Here is a 16,595-nt window from a genome sequence, read left to right on the forward strand (position 1 = left end):
AATTAATATTAAATGTTAGTATTTGACAGTATTTTAACAATTTTACTTCAAAATAGTCATATGAATTAAAAAAACACACAGTCTTTTCATTTGCAAATTCCTTTTAAAACTAAATTCCTTGTTTTATGAGTTTTATAATCAAGGCAAAGTTAACTTTGCTGAAGCCCCCAAAAAAATAAATCTTCAGTGAACCTCATCAAGAGATTCAAATAGAACATAGATAATATCACTGCTGGACCAAAAAATAATGTCTCTGAGATACAGCTGAGAAGAGTGATTACAAGTGTAGCTTTAGATGCCGGACTGCAAGCACCTGGTTCAAATCCCAACTCCTCTATCTTCAGGCTATGTGACTGTAAGTGAATCTCTCTCATGTTTCAGTCACCTCATCTATAAAATGAGGATACCAAAGAGAAGGATCTACCTCATAAAGTTGTTAGGGGGATTAAGCAACCAATATGTGTAAAGTGCCTGGACCAGTGCTTAGTGCAAAGTAAGTGCCCAAAAACTGTGAGCTATTATTATTAATATTACTAATATTACTCTTTTTGGGAGGAGGACCACAACATATGACTGACTGAAAAAACAAAGCAAATTGTAGAACATGATTAATTCAATCTCAGTTTAAATTTTTTAAAAAACTATGCCATTGTTAACAATATATTTCCTTTTAGGGCATGATTATGTGAGTGATTTTATGTGAGGAAGGCCAGAGTAGGGAGGGCAGTAGAAAAAGGAGTAACACTTTTTTGCTTCTGTATTATCTGAATTTCTTCAATAGGTGTTCATTTCTTCTGTAAATTTTTTTATACACCAGCATTATACATGTTTTCAGTAGTTTGAGGAATGACCTTTCTAAGTCAAACCTAGTTGATACTATAGAAATAATAAGAGTTGAAGAAAGTCTATGGGTTAATGGTTTTTAAATAAACAGACATTTCCCTCATTAAATCAGTTGTTTTTTTTTTTTTTTGCAGGGGGGGAGGTTTGGCTTGGGTTTAATCCAGCAACCCCACTGGAAAAGCAAAATGCCATTGTGATTTATTAATTCTAAGAGATTTTTGCTTTATTCTGATTAGCACTACTAAAATGGCACTGGGGAATAAGGAGTTAAGAAGATCCATTCTGAGAAGGTATGAAGGAACTCTAACTTCACAAATTATTTAAAACATTTACAGTTTGCCACTATTTTTAGACTTCATACTCGACACCGAAAACACACTAAAATCATTTTAATGGAATAACTTGAAAAAATTTTCCAAGTGAAATGGTTTCAGCCCAGAAGGGCTAGCAGTTTACATATAAGGAAACAACTGTAAATAGTGTAGGACTAATAAATTGCCCCTGTGCTTGTTACACATATTTCAATGGAAGAATTTAATATTCCACTTTCAAAAACAAAATGTCCCGACAGTAAATTTTTTTAACTTATTTTAAAGCATGTAAGTTTGTAGACTGTGATGACAGAAAAATATTTTAACTATCATACAAAAAGGCATACTAAATGGTAATGAATATTTCAAACCAAAATCCAACACATCACACAACATAAGCAATATATAAGAATTTAGAAAAAGTCCAAGTCTTCTATTAAAAAAATTCTCCAGATAAATACAGATGGAGAAATGCACAATAATTTCTGGAGTCAGACAGTAAATTAAGTCCTGCACCTCTTTTTATGACCCCTTGAGCAAAGCTGATGGCATATATTTCCCCCACCGTGGAAGATGCCTAAGTTGCTGTACCGAACTTAGCAGACCACGAGTAAGCACTGGATGCCTCCCTAACAGAAGTAGATACTCACCTCTAAAATCAGGAGGCACGGGACCATCTGCTTCCAAATATCCCTGCTGTGCTATTAAGAAAAATGCAGGGCGGGCCGCGGTGGCTCAGCGGGCAAAGTGCTTGCCTGCCATGCCGGAGGACCTCGGTTCGATTCCCGGCCCCAGCCCATGTAAAAAACAAACAAACAAACAAAATACAATAAAACAAGAAAATGTTTAAAGATGTTTCCTTTCTTTCCTTCTATCCTTCCTTCCTTCTCTCTGTCTTTCCTTCCCTTCCTCCCTCTCTCTTTAAAAAAAAAAAAAAAAAAAAAAAAGAAAAATGCAGCAATCCTAAACTCAAAAATGCTTTACTGACATACTAACAAGAAATTCAAATTGCCACTATCACGGACAACATGCATACAAAGAATCTATTTTACTATTTCTTCCAATAGTAAGTTAAAGCCTAAGTAAAAAGAGACTATTAACTCTAAACAAATTCTCAAAAGATCTTAGCCCTAAATGCAAGGAAATTTTTAAATTATACATAATAGCGGGCTAGGTCTAATTACACAACTGAAGTCATTTTCAAGAGACCATTTATTTACTAATGGTTTAAAGGAGAAAATCTAAGTAAATACTTGTTATTCCCTCCCATTACTGTAAATGAAAAATCTAAAGAAAATGCTCCCTGTATACATGGAAAGAAAGTAGTATGGGGTTAAGTGTAAGAAGTCTGCAAAGATCTGGGTTCAAATACCAGTACCTAAGTCACAACCTGTCAGTTTTCTCATTTATAAAGCAGGGATGATAGTAATCCCTACCTAATTGAGGACAATATGAGTTAAAATATATAAGGTGCTTAGAGCAGTACTGAGTACACACTAAGCATAAGATAATACCTGCTTCTGAAAAGTTTTTTTGTCATTTAAAATGTTGAGCATATGGGTCCTGTACTCTGAAATGATTTTTCTAACAGAGAACATGCAACCTCAGTGTGCATATTCTATGTGTATGTCATCCATTAACTGTGAGGAAAGTTTTCATCAAAAACAAGTAATATCTGCTTTTGGAAAAGGAACAGGATACAAATATACATTTGACAGAGATTTCAGAGGAACTACTCTCTTTTTAACTGTTTTCTCCAACAGAAAAAGGAAAGGAAGAGGATTATTACTCAAAAATAAAAATATGCCGATGTTTGGGATGCCGATGTTTGGGAATATTATAATCCTGAGATAAATTTATATTTGTTTTAGAACTTGTCAGGTCAAGGTTCTATTAGCAAAACTATTAAGGTCAAGAGAGGAAAGGGAGAAACCCTCTCTGTAGATTCCTCCAGTGTTTCCAGAGTGAACTGCCTACATAAGAAAGGTCTTGCATTTTTCTACACTCTTTCTAAGCAGCATGACCATCAGAATCAGCAGATGAAGTCCAGACGGTCAAGGACTGAAGACTCTGCCACACCGAGTCCCAGCCTACGCAGACCACAGTCCTTACATATGAATTTTAGAATCAATGAAGTGAATGAACTTGAGGTCACTGCCCACCCACAGTCTAAAACAGAAACGAAACTGAGGCTATCCAACAAATGCTATTTGGTCTAGAAAAGTACACATCAAATACATCAAGAGCCGGAATTTGAGAGAAAATGATCTGATCTAAAGCTTTCTGCATTAGAGCCTGTAAAGGATGTTTTCCAGTCCTCTAGGAGGGAGAAAGGGGGAAAAAGGGTCATAGAGCTCTAGGTTCCTATTCCTCTCATGGCATTCAGTCAGCTTTAGGTCAGGGCTCCAGGTTGGAGTTCCTTTGAATAACTGTTCACTAGGTGATGACAGACAATGTGATCCCATCATCTGAGCAATAGACTGGGTAGAGTTATGTAGCAATCCAATTCAAATCCTGGTTCTGCTGCTGATGGAAAAACTTTAAGTGTATCTATCTCAGTCATCTGTTTTTATAAAGCAGTGATAACAGTGACAATTAACATTAATCGTTCAAGTACTAATCAGTGACTCATTGAGCACCTTACAACCCCCAACCCTCCAGACCCCAACAAAAAATAAAATAAAAACTAGAAGGTAATCGAGAAACAGCACAGGACTGCTAACAACTAACTATAGAGTACTGCAACCAATTCCTAGAAACTTACAAATGCAGAAACCAACTCTGGCACAAATTACATCAAACACTATGCTTCATGAGAGGGAACACTGTGATTACTGTCAAAAGAAACATTTGAACAAGAAATGCAGTTGAACATCACAGCTCCTATTACAACCAATAGAAAAGTTTACAGATTTCTATGGCATGCTTGACTGATTCTGATTTTCTGGGTTTGATATTCTTATCATGTAAAAATAGCTTCTCAAACAGAATGCAGGTTAGGATTCTATAACAGCATAGTATCAATAGGACGGAAAATTGGATTTGGAAAAAAGAAGTAAAAAGATGCAAATAAAACAAACTGGATAATCCAACCTTCTATATTTGTTGGTTATAAGAAGCAGTTGCCTCTATTCAAAATAGAAAAGTGTCATTCAAACAAAAAAGATGAAAGTGGCAGATGGGACCATATCCCCTGCCTAGTGCATACAGCAGTTCCAATGATCTTCCAATGAAAAGTATGGAATGGCTCTGATGTGATCTTCCCATTACATTCAGAACTGCTTACATATTTATCTACTTTTAAAGTTAAGTAAATAGAAAAGAATGGGTATAAAGCAAGAGCAAAGCAGTGAGCATGAAAAAAAAAGAAGTAAAATAAATCTGATATATTGAGTTTTTACACTACAGAAGAATCTCTAGAATGTTTAAGCATATAAAGAAATATTTTGCAGATAATATCAACAAACTGTGAAACCAGACTGGGAAGTACGCTCACATCATAGCAGGGTGCTGCAGGTTACATCTGGACATAAGGTGGGGGGCACTAAAAAGAGCTACAACTCAAACTTCTGTAATTACTTTCCCTGCAAGAATTTATAAATTTAGAAGTGAAATTCATTTACCTAAAACAGCTGTGATTGCCATGACAGAAAACTAACTGCAAACTGATCTCCTAAGATCACTTCTAAAACTATATTTTTATGATAAGGGTTTCATATATATATTATTAACAGTTCTCATCCCCTGAAAGTTTGTTTTTTTGTTTTCTTTTTCCATTTTCTGTATTCCTAGAGATTACATGTAGGTTAAATTTATGTAATTTCATAAATTCTTTGCAATCTGTGTCTATGACTAGAAAGCAGAGCTTAACACCACACTAAGTTAAAATAAAAAAGATTTATAGAGCAAGTGTCTATAGTCTCTTCTAGCTCATGTCTGATTTTAATGGCATATTTTAATTTTTGTTTTTATTTTTAATATAATGTAGAACTGGTCTTCCTAGAAAAGAAGGCTACTGTCAAGATTTTTCAATCCTAGTGAGTCATTCAATTCAACAAATATTTGTGAGAGTTTACTATGTGGAAAGCCACCATGCTCAATATATGATTTCTTACATTATGTAATATAAATGTGAAGCTATGCCATATAACCTTGTTCATCCCCCGTAGGTAAAGTTTTCCTCCTTCCCTTTCCAGCTTTTTCCTCCAAAGGCAGAAAATATCTAATAATAAAATCAAAATGAATTACCACATGTAATGAATTTAAGCAGTAGGTACCATCCATAGGAATTTCACTTTTACTATAAGGAATTTAAAAATAGAAATAAATTTGGTTTAAACCCTTATTTGATGGCATCAGTAAAATGCTATAAATGGAAAAATAACGTGTTATAGACTAACATCTGATAAAATTTAAGACTAGCTTATCACAACATTTATAATACCAAATTAAGTATTTAAAAAGTGAAAAAATTTCTACTCTGGTCCCTTCAAAAAGAGCAAATTATCTTAATTGATATACAGCTAGTTAAAACATCAAGCATCTATTCTCTCTCTTCTTGGCTCTTGAAGAAAGGTTATTAAAACCGAAACACTTTCACTTGCCTTTATAGGTAAAGAGGTGAAATTCAAATGCGCAAGGCCAGAGGTCAGAAGTAGTCACATTTTTCTTGCTGTCAGAGACTGACTTTTGGAGGTAGGGTGCAGGTGAGAAGTAAATCACATTTTAAAAGTCTATTCTCAAACTGCAGCATATTATGTTCTTGCTATATTGGTTTTCTATAGTTACAACACAATCTGGTCAGCTATAATCCAAAACACACAATAGAACATCACAGCAAATTCAGGCTGCTGACATAGACATTACTCAAGAACTCCCAGTACTTCAAACAGCTATTCTATCCATTAGATGTTCTGATAAGCAAAACTATGATTCCAAAATTAGGCCCAACAATTTTAATGCATATACTGAGATTCTGAATATTAATATACCAATGATTTCTTGGCATGAATTTGTTAACAAAGCAAACCACTCAAGATTCCCATAAAACAGAATACACTGATCAGATGAACTGGAGAGTACACACACAAATGTTTTCTAAAAATGAGAATAGTCATAATGCTTACAAATAGCTACATCATCTCTACGGCCCTAGTAAAAAAAATTTCTTCTCCAAAGCCAACTTTTAATTATGCCATGTCTGCATAGTTAGATTTAAGAGAGTAGAGATTTAAAAGATCTAAGTAATGAAGTATCTTTCAGTTTAAATGATACCTGAATGCAACCTAGATGTAGGCAGCACTACAGAGATGCTGTAAAAGGGTTTCTGCATTAGATAAGAGGTGAGACAAGACTCTCAAGAAGTTATTTCCAATAAAATATTCCACAGTATATATAGACTGTATTGCATCAGTTCTAAGACACATATTTTTATATTTTCACATGCCCAAAATCTTACAACTGCCGTCTGCCAGGCAGCAGTCCTGCCACAATTCCTATAGCATACGTGTAAACATCAAAATTTGAAGAACTGATGTCAGCAGCTTGGAAAATTCCCGGAAATAAAAAGAAAACAATCTTTTAAGGAACGCTATATTGCTAAGCTTTTGATGGCACTAGATGATACTGCCTGGGACAACAAAGATCTCAGAACCCTGAGTCAAAAACGAATTCAGAAGACTTTTAGACCCAATGTGAAGAGGTTTTAAGAATATCTTAAACCCAGGGTTTCTTATCATTGTCCCTATTCTGAGCCAAATAATTATTTTTTTTGTGGGGGATCATCCTGTGCATTATAGAGTATTTAACATCATCTACTGCCTTACTCACTAGATGCTAGCAACACCTGCCAAGTTGTAACAACTTAAAATGATTTCAAACTTGTCAAACATACCCTCAAGAGGAAATTCCCAGTTGGGTACCAACACCTTAACCTATTTATTTTGCTTATATATATATAAATGACATGGTTTCCAAAATTTAAAATAAGCTTAATGAATTCCTTCAGTAAGAAAATTTAAAGTGATAAGAAAGAGTATGTCACAGTTTATGTGTAAAAATGTATGCTTAGTAGTACATCAAATATAGTGCCCCAGAAAATCGATGGTATATGCAAGTCAATGAAATTAAGACACCCGTCACCTATTCCCCTTTGTTATGGAACTATCATCCTGATTTCCTTTTGGAAGATTGCTTAACTCTTTCCTGCAGTTCACAGTTTTAGTGGCATCCAGTTCTTCCTTAGTCAACAGTTTTCTGGCCTTCCTTTTGATTCTTTTGTTGTACCCAACAGCTTCTAAAAATGTTCTTGCTTTCTAAGCTAACCAACATAAATTTAGTCTTTCTACCAAAGAAGCCTCAGTAAAATAGGTACTTATTTAAAGCTAGCCTGGCAGAGGACATTTCAGAATATTTCCATGCCACAAAGCTTCCCAGCCAGTTAAAAATTTTACTGCCTCTCCTTCACACTCATCATGCTATCATGTCAACTTCTTAAGTAAAAAAAAAAAAAAATTGAGATGAAATGACATGATGGGAGGGGAAAGGAGGAATGAGTGGAGAGGCTAGGGTTACAGATGAAACAACTGCTGAAACCGTGTAATGGGCCATGGGGATTTGCTGGACTCTTCTCTATTTTGAATGTGCTTAAAATTTACCACAATAAAAAGTTAAACAAGGGGTGCACAAGTGGTTCAATGGCAGAATGCTCGCCTTCCATGCAGGAGACCCAGATTCTATTCCTGGACCATGCATGCTAAAAAAGAAGTTAAATGATAATATTTCATAAAGAAAAAAAATTCCAATTAAAATCACTCACCAAATCCTGTTGAACAAGTTTGATTCCTAACATGTATGAGTGCCTAGTTTAGATCATAAATACTTGAGAAGTGGCCTAAAGTTCTGTGTACATTTGGGGTAAGAACAGAAGACTTGGCAAGTAGGACATACACAAGTGACATGTACATGCATATATGCATACATGTACAAGTATAACGGCAGGAGAAACTATTTCCTCAAACTGCTTATAAGGCTTTACTCAATGCTCTGACTCCAAAAACCACTTTTAAAGTACTGCACAGAAAACTTTAATACTTTTTCTTAAGTTTTTTCTCTGATAGAAAAAAACACAGCTATTGATTATTCTAAGAACCATCATACACATTATCCACACACAGTTTCTGCCAAGATTTGACAGCTGGAAGTTTTCATGAAGAAGGCTTCAAACAAAACATTTTTTAAAAGGAAAAATAATAAAAAGATTGTACCGCCCTCTATTCTCCTTAAAGGTGACAGAAAATAAATTCTTTATCAATAGTCATTTGCCCAGGTTACAGCTAGGCTGCCAATCCCAGTCCACATGAGACATGAAATTGGCTTTCACTGGCACTTTTATTCATCTACTCTGCCCTTTACCTTTCATAGATCAAGGCAGAGCAGATGGGAAAATGGGAGTTGAATGATGAGAAAAAAAGAAGAACCATACTGAGAGTTATTTTAACAAAAAGCTTGTACCATATGAGGAGAAAGACAAAAAAAGTCCTTTGTGAAATAGAGTAAACAAAGTAAACATGAGAGCCTAACTGTAAAATTCTGATAAAATTTAAATAATTCAATTAAAAGTAATAAGCTTTCACATACAAGAAGTTCTGCCATAGCATACTGATTTACTTTGCTTCTTAATCAAAGTGGTCTGAAATGTTTGAATATTTAAACTTCCCTATCTAATTATACATTCCATCAACCCAATCCAATAAAAAATTATATAGTGCTGTGCAGGAAACAGTGGAATCTATGCAGACACTTTTAGCAGTACTAATTACCTCCTGATTTTAAAAACCTTAGGCCATAAGACTTTTCTATACCTGAGAAAACAGTGGTCCTAATCTAAAACTCATATTCTGTTCAATACATCTTGAGCAAACTAGAGTTAGCTTAGCATTTTGTCAAAAGAGAAGAAATATTAAAGAATATCTTACAAACCTCGTTTTAGAGATGAAACAAATTTAATGCCTAAAAAGGTTAAATCACATTATTGAAGGTCCTACAGCCACTGACAACTGGAAGCCAAATTCAAAGGTTCCTTACACTAAGCTCCTGAGCAAAATAGGCAGTGCAGAACAAAAACCACCACAAAGTAAGCATCTATGCAGCGTAGGCGTATGTTTGATGCTCGCAGCAGAAAGACATTCACACACTCATATAATTATAGTACTCTTAGGTATATGTAAATTTCAGAAATAGCACAGATGGGAAGCACTTAAGTTTATCTTGGGTTAAAATGTATTCACATATTTTTATGAATAAGTATATACTTTAAGTCTTTAAAAAGTAGTACTTTTTAAAATATCTATATATAAACTATATACATTTTCTGTATGTGTACAGAAAAAATTCTAGAGGAATAAAACTCTGGTAAAGAGTATTTGTCGCCAGAGGATGATGTTACATAGATACTCTGATTTTCAACCTTTTTGTAATACCTAATTTTTTAAATGAGGGCATCTTACTAATTAGAGCTACTGTTAATCCAGGCACTGGATATTCACCATTAACTATTACATTATTTACCTCTATGCTCATAACAGACAATATAACTTTCATTCATAAACACATTTGTTGAAAGCAACTAGCATGAAAACCTGGCAAATCCTCAAAAACTATGTCGCATTTTTAAAAAATAGGGCTTAGTATTTATGCAACTGAGAACTATACAAGAGCCATAACAGTAACTTACATTCAAGTTTATGAAGTGGGTAACATGATACAATCCATACTTAAATTGGCCAAGTTCATATTTTCAGCACATTCAAATTCAGCAAAAATAAGTAGCCAATTCTCTAAACATATGTTATAAATATGACAATTCCATGAAATCTTTCCAATACCACAAAACTCACCGTTTTTTATTTTCAGATTCTTTCTTAGCTTGTTCCAATGCCAGCTCCTCAGCTACTCTTCTTTTCAGTTCTTCTTCAGAAACTAGAATCCATAAAGGGGGAGGGGGGATTGAAATAAGTAATTTCTTTAAAAACACAATAATAATCAGGAAAACAAAACCGAGACTAGACCTTAATGGACAAAGTTCTGCCAGGTGGTCAGTGTCTCCTTGGAACTACCCAAGCACTATGGAAAAGACCACTTAGTACACTTCAGGAGTAATTTAATCAAGAGTTCCCCAGTGATCTAGAAATTTCTACACTTGCCAAAATTTATAATAAGCTCAAGGAGCTGCTTATTCCCTAGTGGGGATTGAACCATTAAGTATAATTTCTTTAAAATGATGATCTATCATTAAAGTCTGAAAATCACATATAAGGGGAGGAGACTCTATAAAAATGAAATTGACAACAAAATCTTATCATTTTGATGATAAAACATTTAACAAAATCATTTACTATAGAGAGAAAATCATCTATATTTACATTGATTTTTCCATGATTTATGAAAAAAGGCAATAATTCTGAAATCATATTTTGGAAACATGTGATTCAAATTCAAATGCCAACAATTGGAGAGAGACACAGAATGGTGCTGAGAACACATTGGAACTTTCTAAATACGTGGTGATTTGATTTGAAACATCTGGTGCTTGCAATTAAAAGATTTTGTAAGATGTTTTGTAAAGATTCATAGAGCCATAATGACAAATAAAATGTACAAATTTTATATACTTCCCTAAGAACCTTCCATGAGAAATATGCAGATTATTTCCTCTTCAAAAGAAACCCACTACCCAAAATTATGAAAGCAAGCACCAAAACATTGGGAGAATGCAGAAATACACACAGGATACCTAGCTATTATTTCAAATTTGAGACTATTAGATGGAAAACTAGATAGCACTGTCTCTTCTTTACAAGGACACATTTGATGACCCTGACATTATAAGCATCTTGTCTGAGGGTATGTGCAAAGAATGAATTTCAACAGGATATGCAAAAGCTGTCTAACATATTTAACTGACAGTGGACAATAACAAACATAGATGATACATGAAAGGTCAAGATGTTTTCTTTCAGTTCTGGCCTATCAGAAGGCAATTATAGCATCAAAAGACACCATGAAGGAAAATGAAAAGAAAACACACAGACTGGGGAAGAAAAAAATGGTATATCATCTAGTTCAAAAGGGACTTGTACCCAGAATATATAAAACTATTACAACTCAACAATGAAAGAGACAAATAGCCCAATTCTTAAAATGGACAAAGAATATGAATAGGCATTTCTCCCAAGATATACAAATGATCAATAAGCACATGAAAAGTTGATCAACATTATGAGTCATTAGGGAAATGCAGATCAAAACACTAGGAAATACTACTTCTTATCCACTATCATCAAAAAGACAAACAAGAATAGACAAGGAAGTGGAGAAATTAGATCCCTCATAATATTGCTGATAGGTATGTAAAATGACACTGCCACTTTGGAAAACAGCTTGGTAGTTCCTCAAAATGCTAAATAAAGTGTTACAATATGACCTGGCAATTAACTACCAGATGTATACTCAAGAAAATTGAAGAGAGTTAGTTACTCAAAAATATGCACAAAAATGTTTATATAGCAGCATTATTTACAATACCTTAAAAGTATAAACAACCTAAATGCCCAACAACTCATGAATGGATGGATAATCAAAATGTGGTATACTGATACAATGTACCAGTCTATGAAATAAAAAAGAATGAATTCTCGCCTGCCATGCCCGGGACCCAGGTTTGATTCCTAGAGGCTGCCCATACCAAAAAAAAGAAAAAAAAAGAATGAAGTACCAATACATGCTACAACATGATTGAAGCATGAAAACATAATAAGAAAAAAGGCAGTCACAAAGACTGCATATTGCACGATTCCATTTATATGAAATGTCCAGAGTAGGCAAATCCTTAGAGAAAAAAAAAGAAGGTTAGTGGTTGAGGTAAGAGGGAGAAGGAAATGGGTAGTGATGGCTAATGGGATTTCTTTGGGAGGTACTGAAAATGTTCTAAAATTAGACTGTGGTGATGGTTGCACAACTCTATGAATGTACTAAAAACAATGGAACTATACACCTTAAATGATCAAGGCTGTTCAAAGAAAAAAACAGCAATAACAGCAAATGTTGATACATATAATAAAAAGAATACTTAATAGTAAATCAGGGAAATAGAGGAAACACTAATTGAGTTTTAATCCCAGTACGAGCACTAACAATCTGGGATATCGTGGAAAAGTTTCTAACCTCTCTGCGCAGCTATATTCTCAAAAGGTTGAAACGGATGTTCTCTAAGGTCCCTTCTAGCTATCGGCTCTGCCTCTGTTTTAACTTCTCACCTACTTCATTTTCCATAACATGAAAAAGATAAAAGCCTCTGCTTTGAAAAGGTCACACAAAATCAAGAAAAAAAAAACAGGACAAAGAATTGTTTGTATTAAGGCCAAACCTTAAATTTTTCAACATTCAACATAAAGGTTTTAAAACAATACATATAAAAGTAGAGAAACTGCAAACAGTAACAGCTCAGCAAAGAGGCTAAATAGTCACTGTTTCTCTAGTAGCTAGATGTTAAATAAAACAGTTAACATAGCTGAGCTTTGATTTTCTCAAGCAAAAACAGAACTGCCTGGGCTGCATGGGTGCCTGCCAGTAATAAAACTCTGGGCTATGTACCTCTCAAGGTGATAATTTTCACATTCTCATCTACTTCTCATAAACAAGCAAAACAATATGACACTGAAGTTTTTTCGTATTGTAGACAGCCAGTAGCCCCATTAGTAGCAAAAATTTAAAGATTCAACCCGGCTACCTCATCAAACAATACTCTAAAGCTTAAAATACCAGTTTAGAAAACATGATCAAGCTGTACATATAAAACCATGCTGCTTCCCCTAGATTGTTTCAAAATACCACAGCAAAATTTTTCTCAGGCAAAATTCAATTCCTATTTGTAATTATACTTAAATATCTGCAAAACCTCAGTATATCAAGTATTAAGTATGAAGCAATGAGACAAGTTTTCTGAGTGAGCTGATGAAACAATCTCATCTTTTCACAGGGCATTTTCTGCCTCTTATTAGGCGTTTCCCCCCAAAGAAAAACCAAGATCAGCAGAGAGCTTTTATTATGATGGAGATCGACCTGGGGCAGAACGCTAAAAACGCCATTACCAAATGATGATCAGCTGGGCTATGGGAATGCAGCCATGAAGGAAAGGACCCAGAAGGGCTGTAGTGTGGAGAGAAGGAAACATAGTGCAGAGGCTTGTCTTCTTTTTCTTTATGCCCTACTGCCTACTTGTAACCAAGAAATCAGGATTTAAGGGATGATTTTGATTACTGAATTGTTACATTAATAATCCTTTTTGCCTTCTGGCATATCAGAGTAGACAGGGAAATACCTGAAATCTCTAAACTGCAATCCAGCTGCCTTCATCTCTGATAATGGTTGTAGAGCCCTTATCATCTGCGCCTATGATTGTAAAAACCTTGTGACTAATCTTCATCTGTACCTAGTTATCCAGTTTTTCAACTTTAGAGTCTTGTATTCAAGAAAGTTAGCCCCTAATGTTTGCTAATGAAGGGTCTTAAATCCACCAGGAACTAACCCACCCTAAGTCCCACATTATCTTGATGACCATGACCAGATTTAACCTAAGAGGGTCCACCTGACATGCACAGTAGCTTAGACTTTCACCTACATGTCACCTAGACCTCATTCCGCCATTTTCTTTCATACGTTCTAAGCATGTAATTAATCTGCACATGCTCAATAATCAGAACGCCTCTAACTACATCATCTGGGGCCACAGTGCTCATTATACTAAACCCTGCCCACCTCTTCTCTAATAAAACTACCTGAATTACTGCAGTTCCGGGAAAGAGAATTTGAGCCATAGGCCATCTGCTCTCCCATTACTCTCCTACTACATGCCTAGTAATAAATGCTTTCTCTCTGAAACCCCAGTGTCTCAGGAACTGGTTATTGAGGGCATCGGGCAGCAGAATCCATGGCCTTTGCTCAGTAACATACTCTAGTCAGTCCTGGCACCTGCCATGGGGTGAGATGAAGCAGATGCAGATAGGTACCATCTAGACAGGCCATGAGGAGAGGGGGAGCGATGGGAAGAAGGAAGTGCCAGGAATGACAAGGACAGGAAAACTCTCACAGCCACTGACAAAGACAAGCCCTAGGGCCCAACTAGTTGATGTGGCATTACTTTTGGTCAGTAAAGGGACCAAAAGCCGACTTTCTAATACCCTAGCTACTCTCAGAAAAGAAAAATAATATTCCAACTTTGGGGACTAAAGTCCGAGATCACAGCTGCAAAAGTAATTACCTTTTAGCTACAACTGGAAATTTAAAATGACAAAAGACAAAACATGACCTAGCATGAAGAGTTTAAAATCTAAAATAGCAAATCAAAGCATAGGCAGAAAAATAAACCAGTGTGGTAATGGGTTTTGAGCAAATCTAAGCCTCATGTTATTCATTTTTAAATCAATAGAATACAGAAAGCAACAATATATTTCTTCTGATAGGTCTGATCCAAAGTGCATAAAGGAAAAAGATATACCATTTGGAGATCATTATTTAAAATGGCCTTTCTGAAAACACTCTTTTCAGCTCTCAGGATTTGAACATTTTCTCAAATAAAACTGTTATTAAACCAAAAGGTCAGTGTTTCACGATGGGCTACTCTACAAGAAGCATAGGAAAGGCCAATTTTGACTATTAGCACAGTGAGTTTCCAAGCAGATCTTCAGGGACTGGCAAAGTTTGTGAAATGAGAAAAAGAATAAAAATGAGAATGTTTAAGCCATACAAACCAGATTTGCCATGGAAATTTGCAAAATGATTTCAACCTCAATAAGTATGGTTCCATGGCTTTTATATACATACACAACTTTTCTTTTAAAATGTTTTCAGACAAATGGATGTTTTCTTCACATACTTCTACTTGGCACTTGAAAAAAATCTTCTCAGAAATCATTTTAATTTCCTTGATAATGGTAAATATATTCTAATGAACACAAAAATTGGCATTTTGTCAAGTGACCAGAAAACGTGAAAAAGTCAAGCATTACAATTGCTTGGTTAGAGCAAGCATAGGCCCAAATCCTTTATTTGAAACTATGATTGAAAGTAAAAAAAACTTCTACTGTTAGAAGCAGCTCATGATTCTTAAAAAAATGTTTTTTGTTTGTTTTGACCACAAAACATTCTGAACAAGTGTTTTACAAGTTCAAAAAGTATACTTTACTCATTGTCTAGGAATCTTCTAAATGTTCAAGCTATAAGTATGGTAGGTGATGAGACAGGAACTTTTTAGTTGATTCTGAGTATTCTTCAGCACTCCGAATACCACAGTCTTAATTCTCAGAGAAATTACAGCATAAATTCATTTCAACTCTCTTGTCTTCCATGTTATATGACTTATACCCAAATTTCTCTGATTTCAGAAACTAATTAACTAGGGGTAGAAAGGGAAAAGTGGGGGGGCCTCTGTAAAATACTTAAGATAGGTCCTTGAATGGTGAAGATAAAGGACCCCAAAAATATGGAATGATTTTATGTACTCATCATCTATAAGAAAAGAAAAGACTGAGACACACATTCCTTGGCCCTCAGGGGACACACCAATTTCCTTTGTAACTTTTCCCACTATGACTTTCCCTTTCCTTCATTTCCCTTGTGCAATCCTTACACTATAATTTATTCCCCAATTACAGTATTTCTGAAACAATCTCTGTAAGTTACTTGAAAAAAATTATGGTTTTTCCCTCTGAGAAAAAAGTCAGTACCTTCAGGATTTTTCCTTTTCTCCATTTCTCTTTCTGATTTTACCATTTGCTGATACATGTCATGTCCAACTGTACAAGGTCTATTATTTTCATATGCCAATTTAAAAACACTGAAAAAAAATGAAGATCTACTCTATGAAGAAAATAAATGTATGTAACTGCATAATACAAGCAGAAGAGTTCAGATAATGATGCTTACTCTCCAAGGACTGAGATAGTTAAGCTAAAACTTAGAAGATACAACCAAATTAAATTTTCAGCTCAATAGAAACATCCATTCACCTTATCATTTCAATAAATTCATTAATACAAAAGAGCATTCATTGTTTGAAAAATAATCATGGAAGCATTCATGCAGTCAATAAAATACAGAACACACTATATTACAACTAAATAACTCCCAGCATGGGTTGCAAGATAAATCTTGTCCTGCTCTTTATCTTCTGAAAGGTAGAGGGTTTGACTGGGAGGAGTTGAAAGATAATAGGATAAATCTCAGGGGTTAGAAAGAAGCATGTAACAGTTTGCCATTACCCATTTGCGGCACCATCTACTTGGCAGACAAACCTGATTTAAACACACACATACCCAGAACATAAGTATGTTCAGTTGACAGTTACATTCACTATCTCCTAGGGATAATGTATCTTCAGACCAC

The 16,595-nt window shown here is 34.9% G+C and overlaps 1 protein-coding gene across 1 annotated transcript in view; it reads right to left on the reverse strand.

The window, feature by feature from the left end:
• CHCHD3 (coiled-coil-helix-coiled-coil-helix domain containing 3) overlaps positions 1–16,595 on the reverse strand; it is a 352,306-nt gene that overhangs the window by 256,046 nt on the left and 79,665 nt on the right. Inside the window, exon 3 of the mRNA XM_077136125.1 lies at positions 10,052–10,133. Within this exon, the coding sequence (XP_076992240.1) occupies positions 10,052–10,133 (82 nt within the window). The remainder of the gene's footprint in view (positions 1–10,051; positions 10,134–16,595) is intronic.

Source organism: Tamandua tetradactyla, chromosome 1, assembly GCF_023851605.1.
Source record: "Tamandua tetradactyla isolate mTamTet1 chromosome 1, mTamTet1.pri, whole genome shotgun sequence".
NCBI classification, from domain to species: Eukaryota; Metazoa; Chordata; class Mammalia; order Pilosa; family Myrmecophagidae; genus Tamandua; species Tamandua tetradactyla.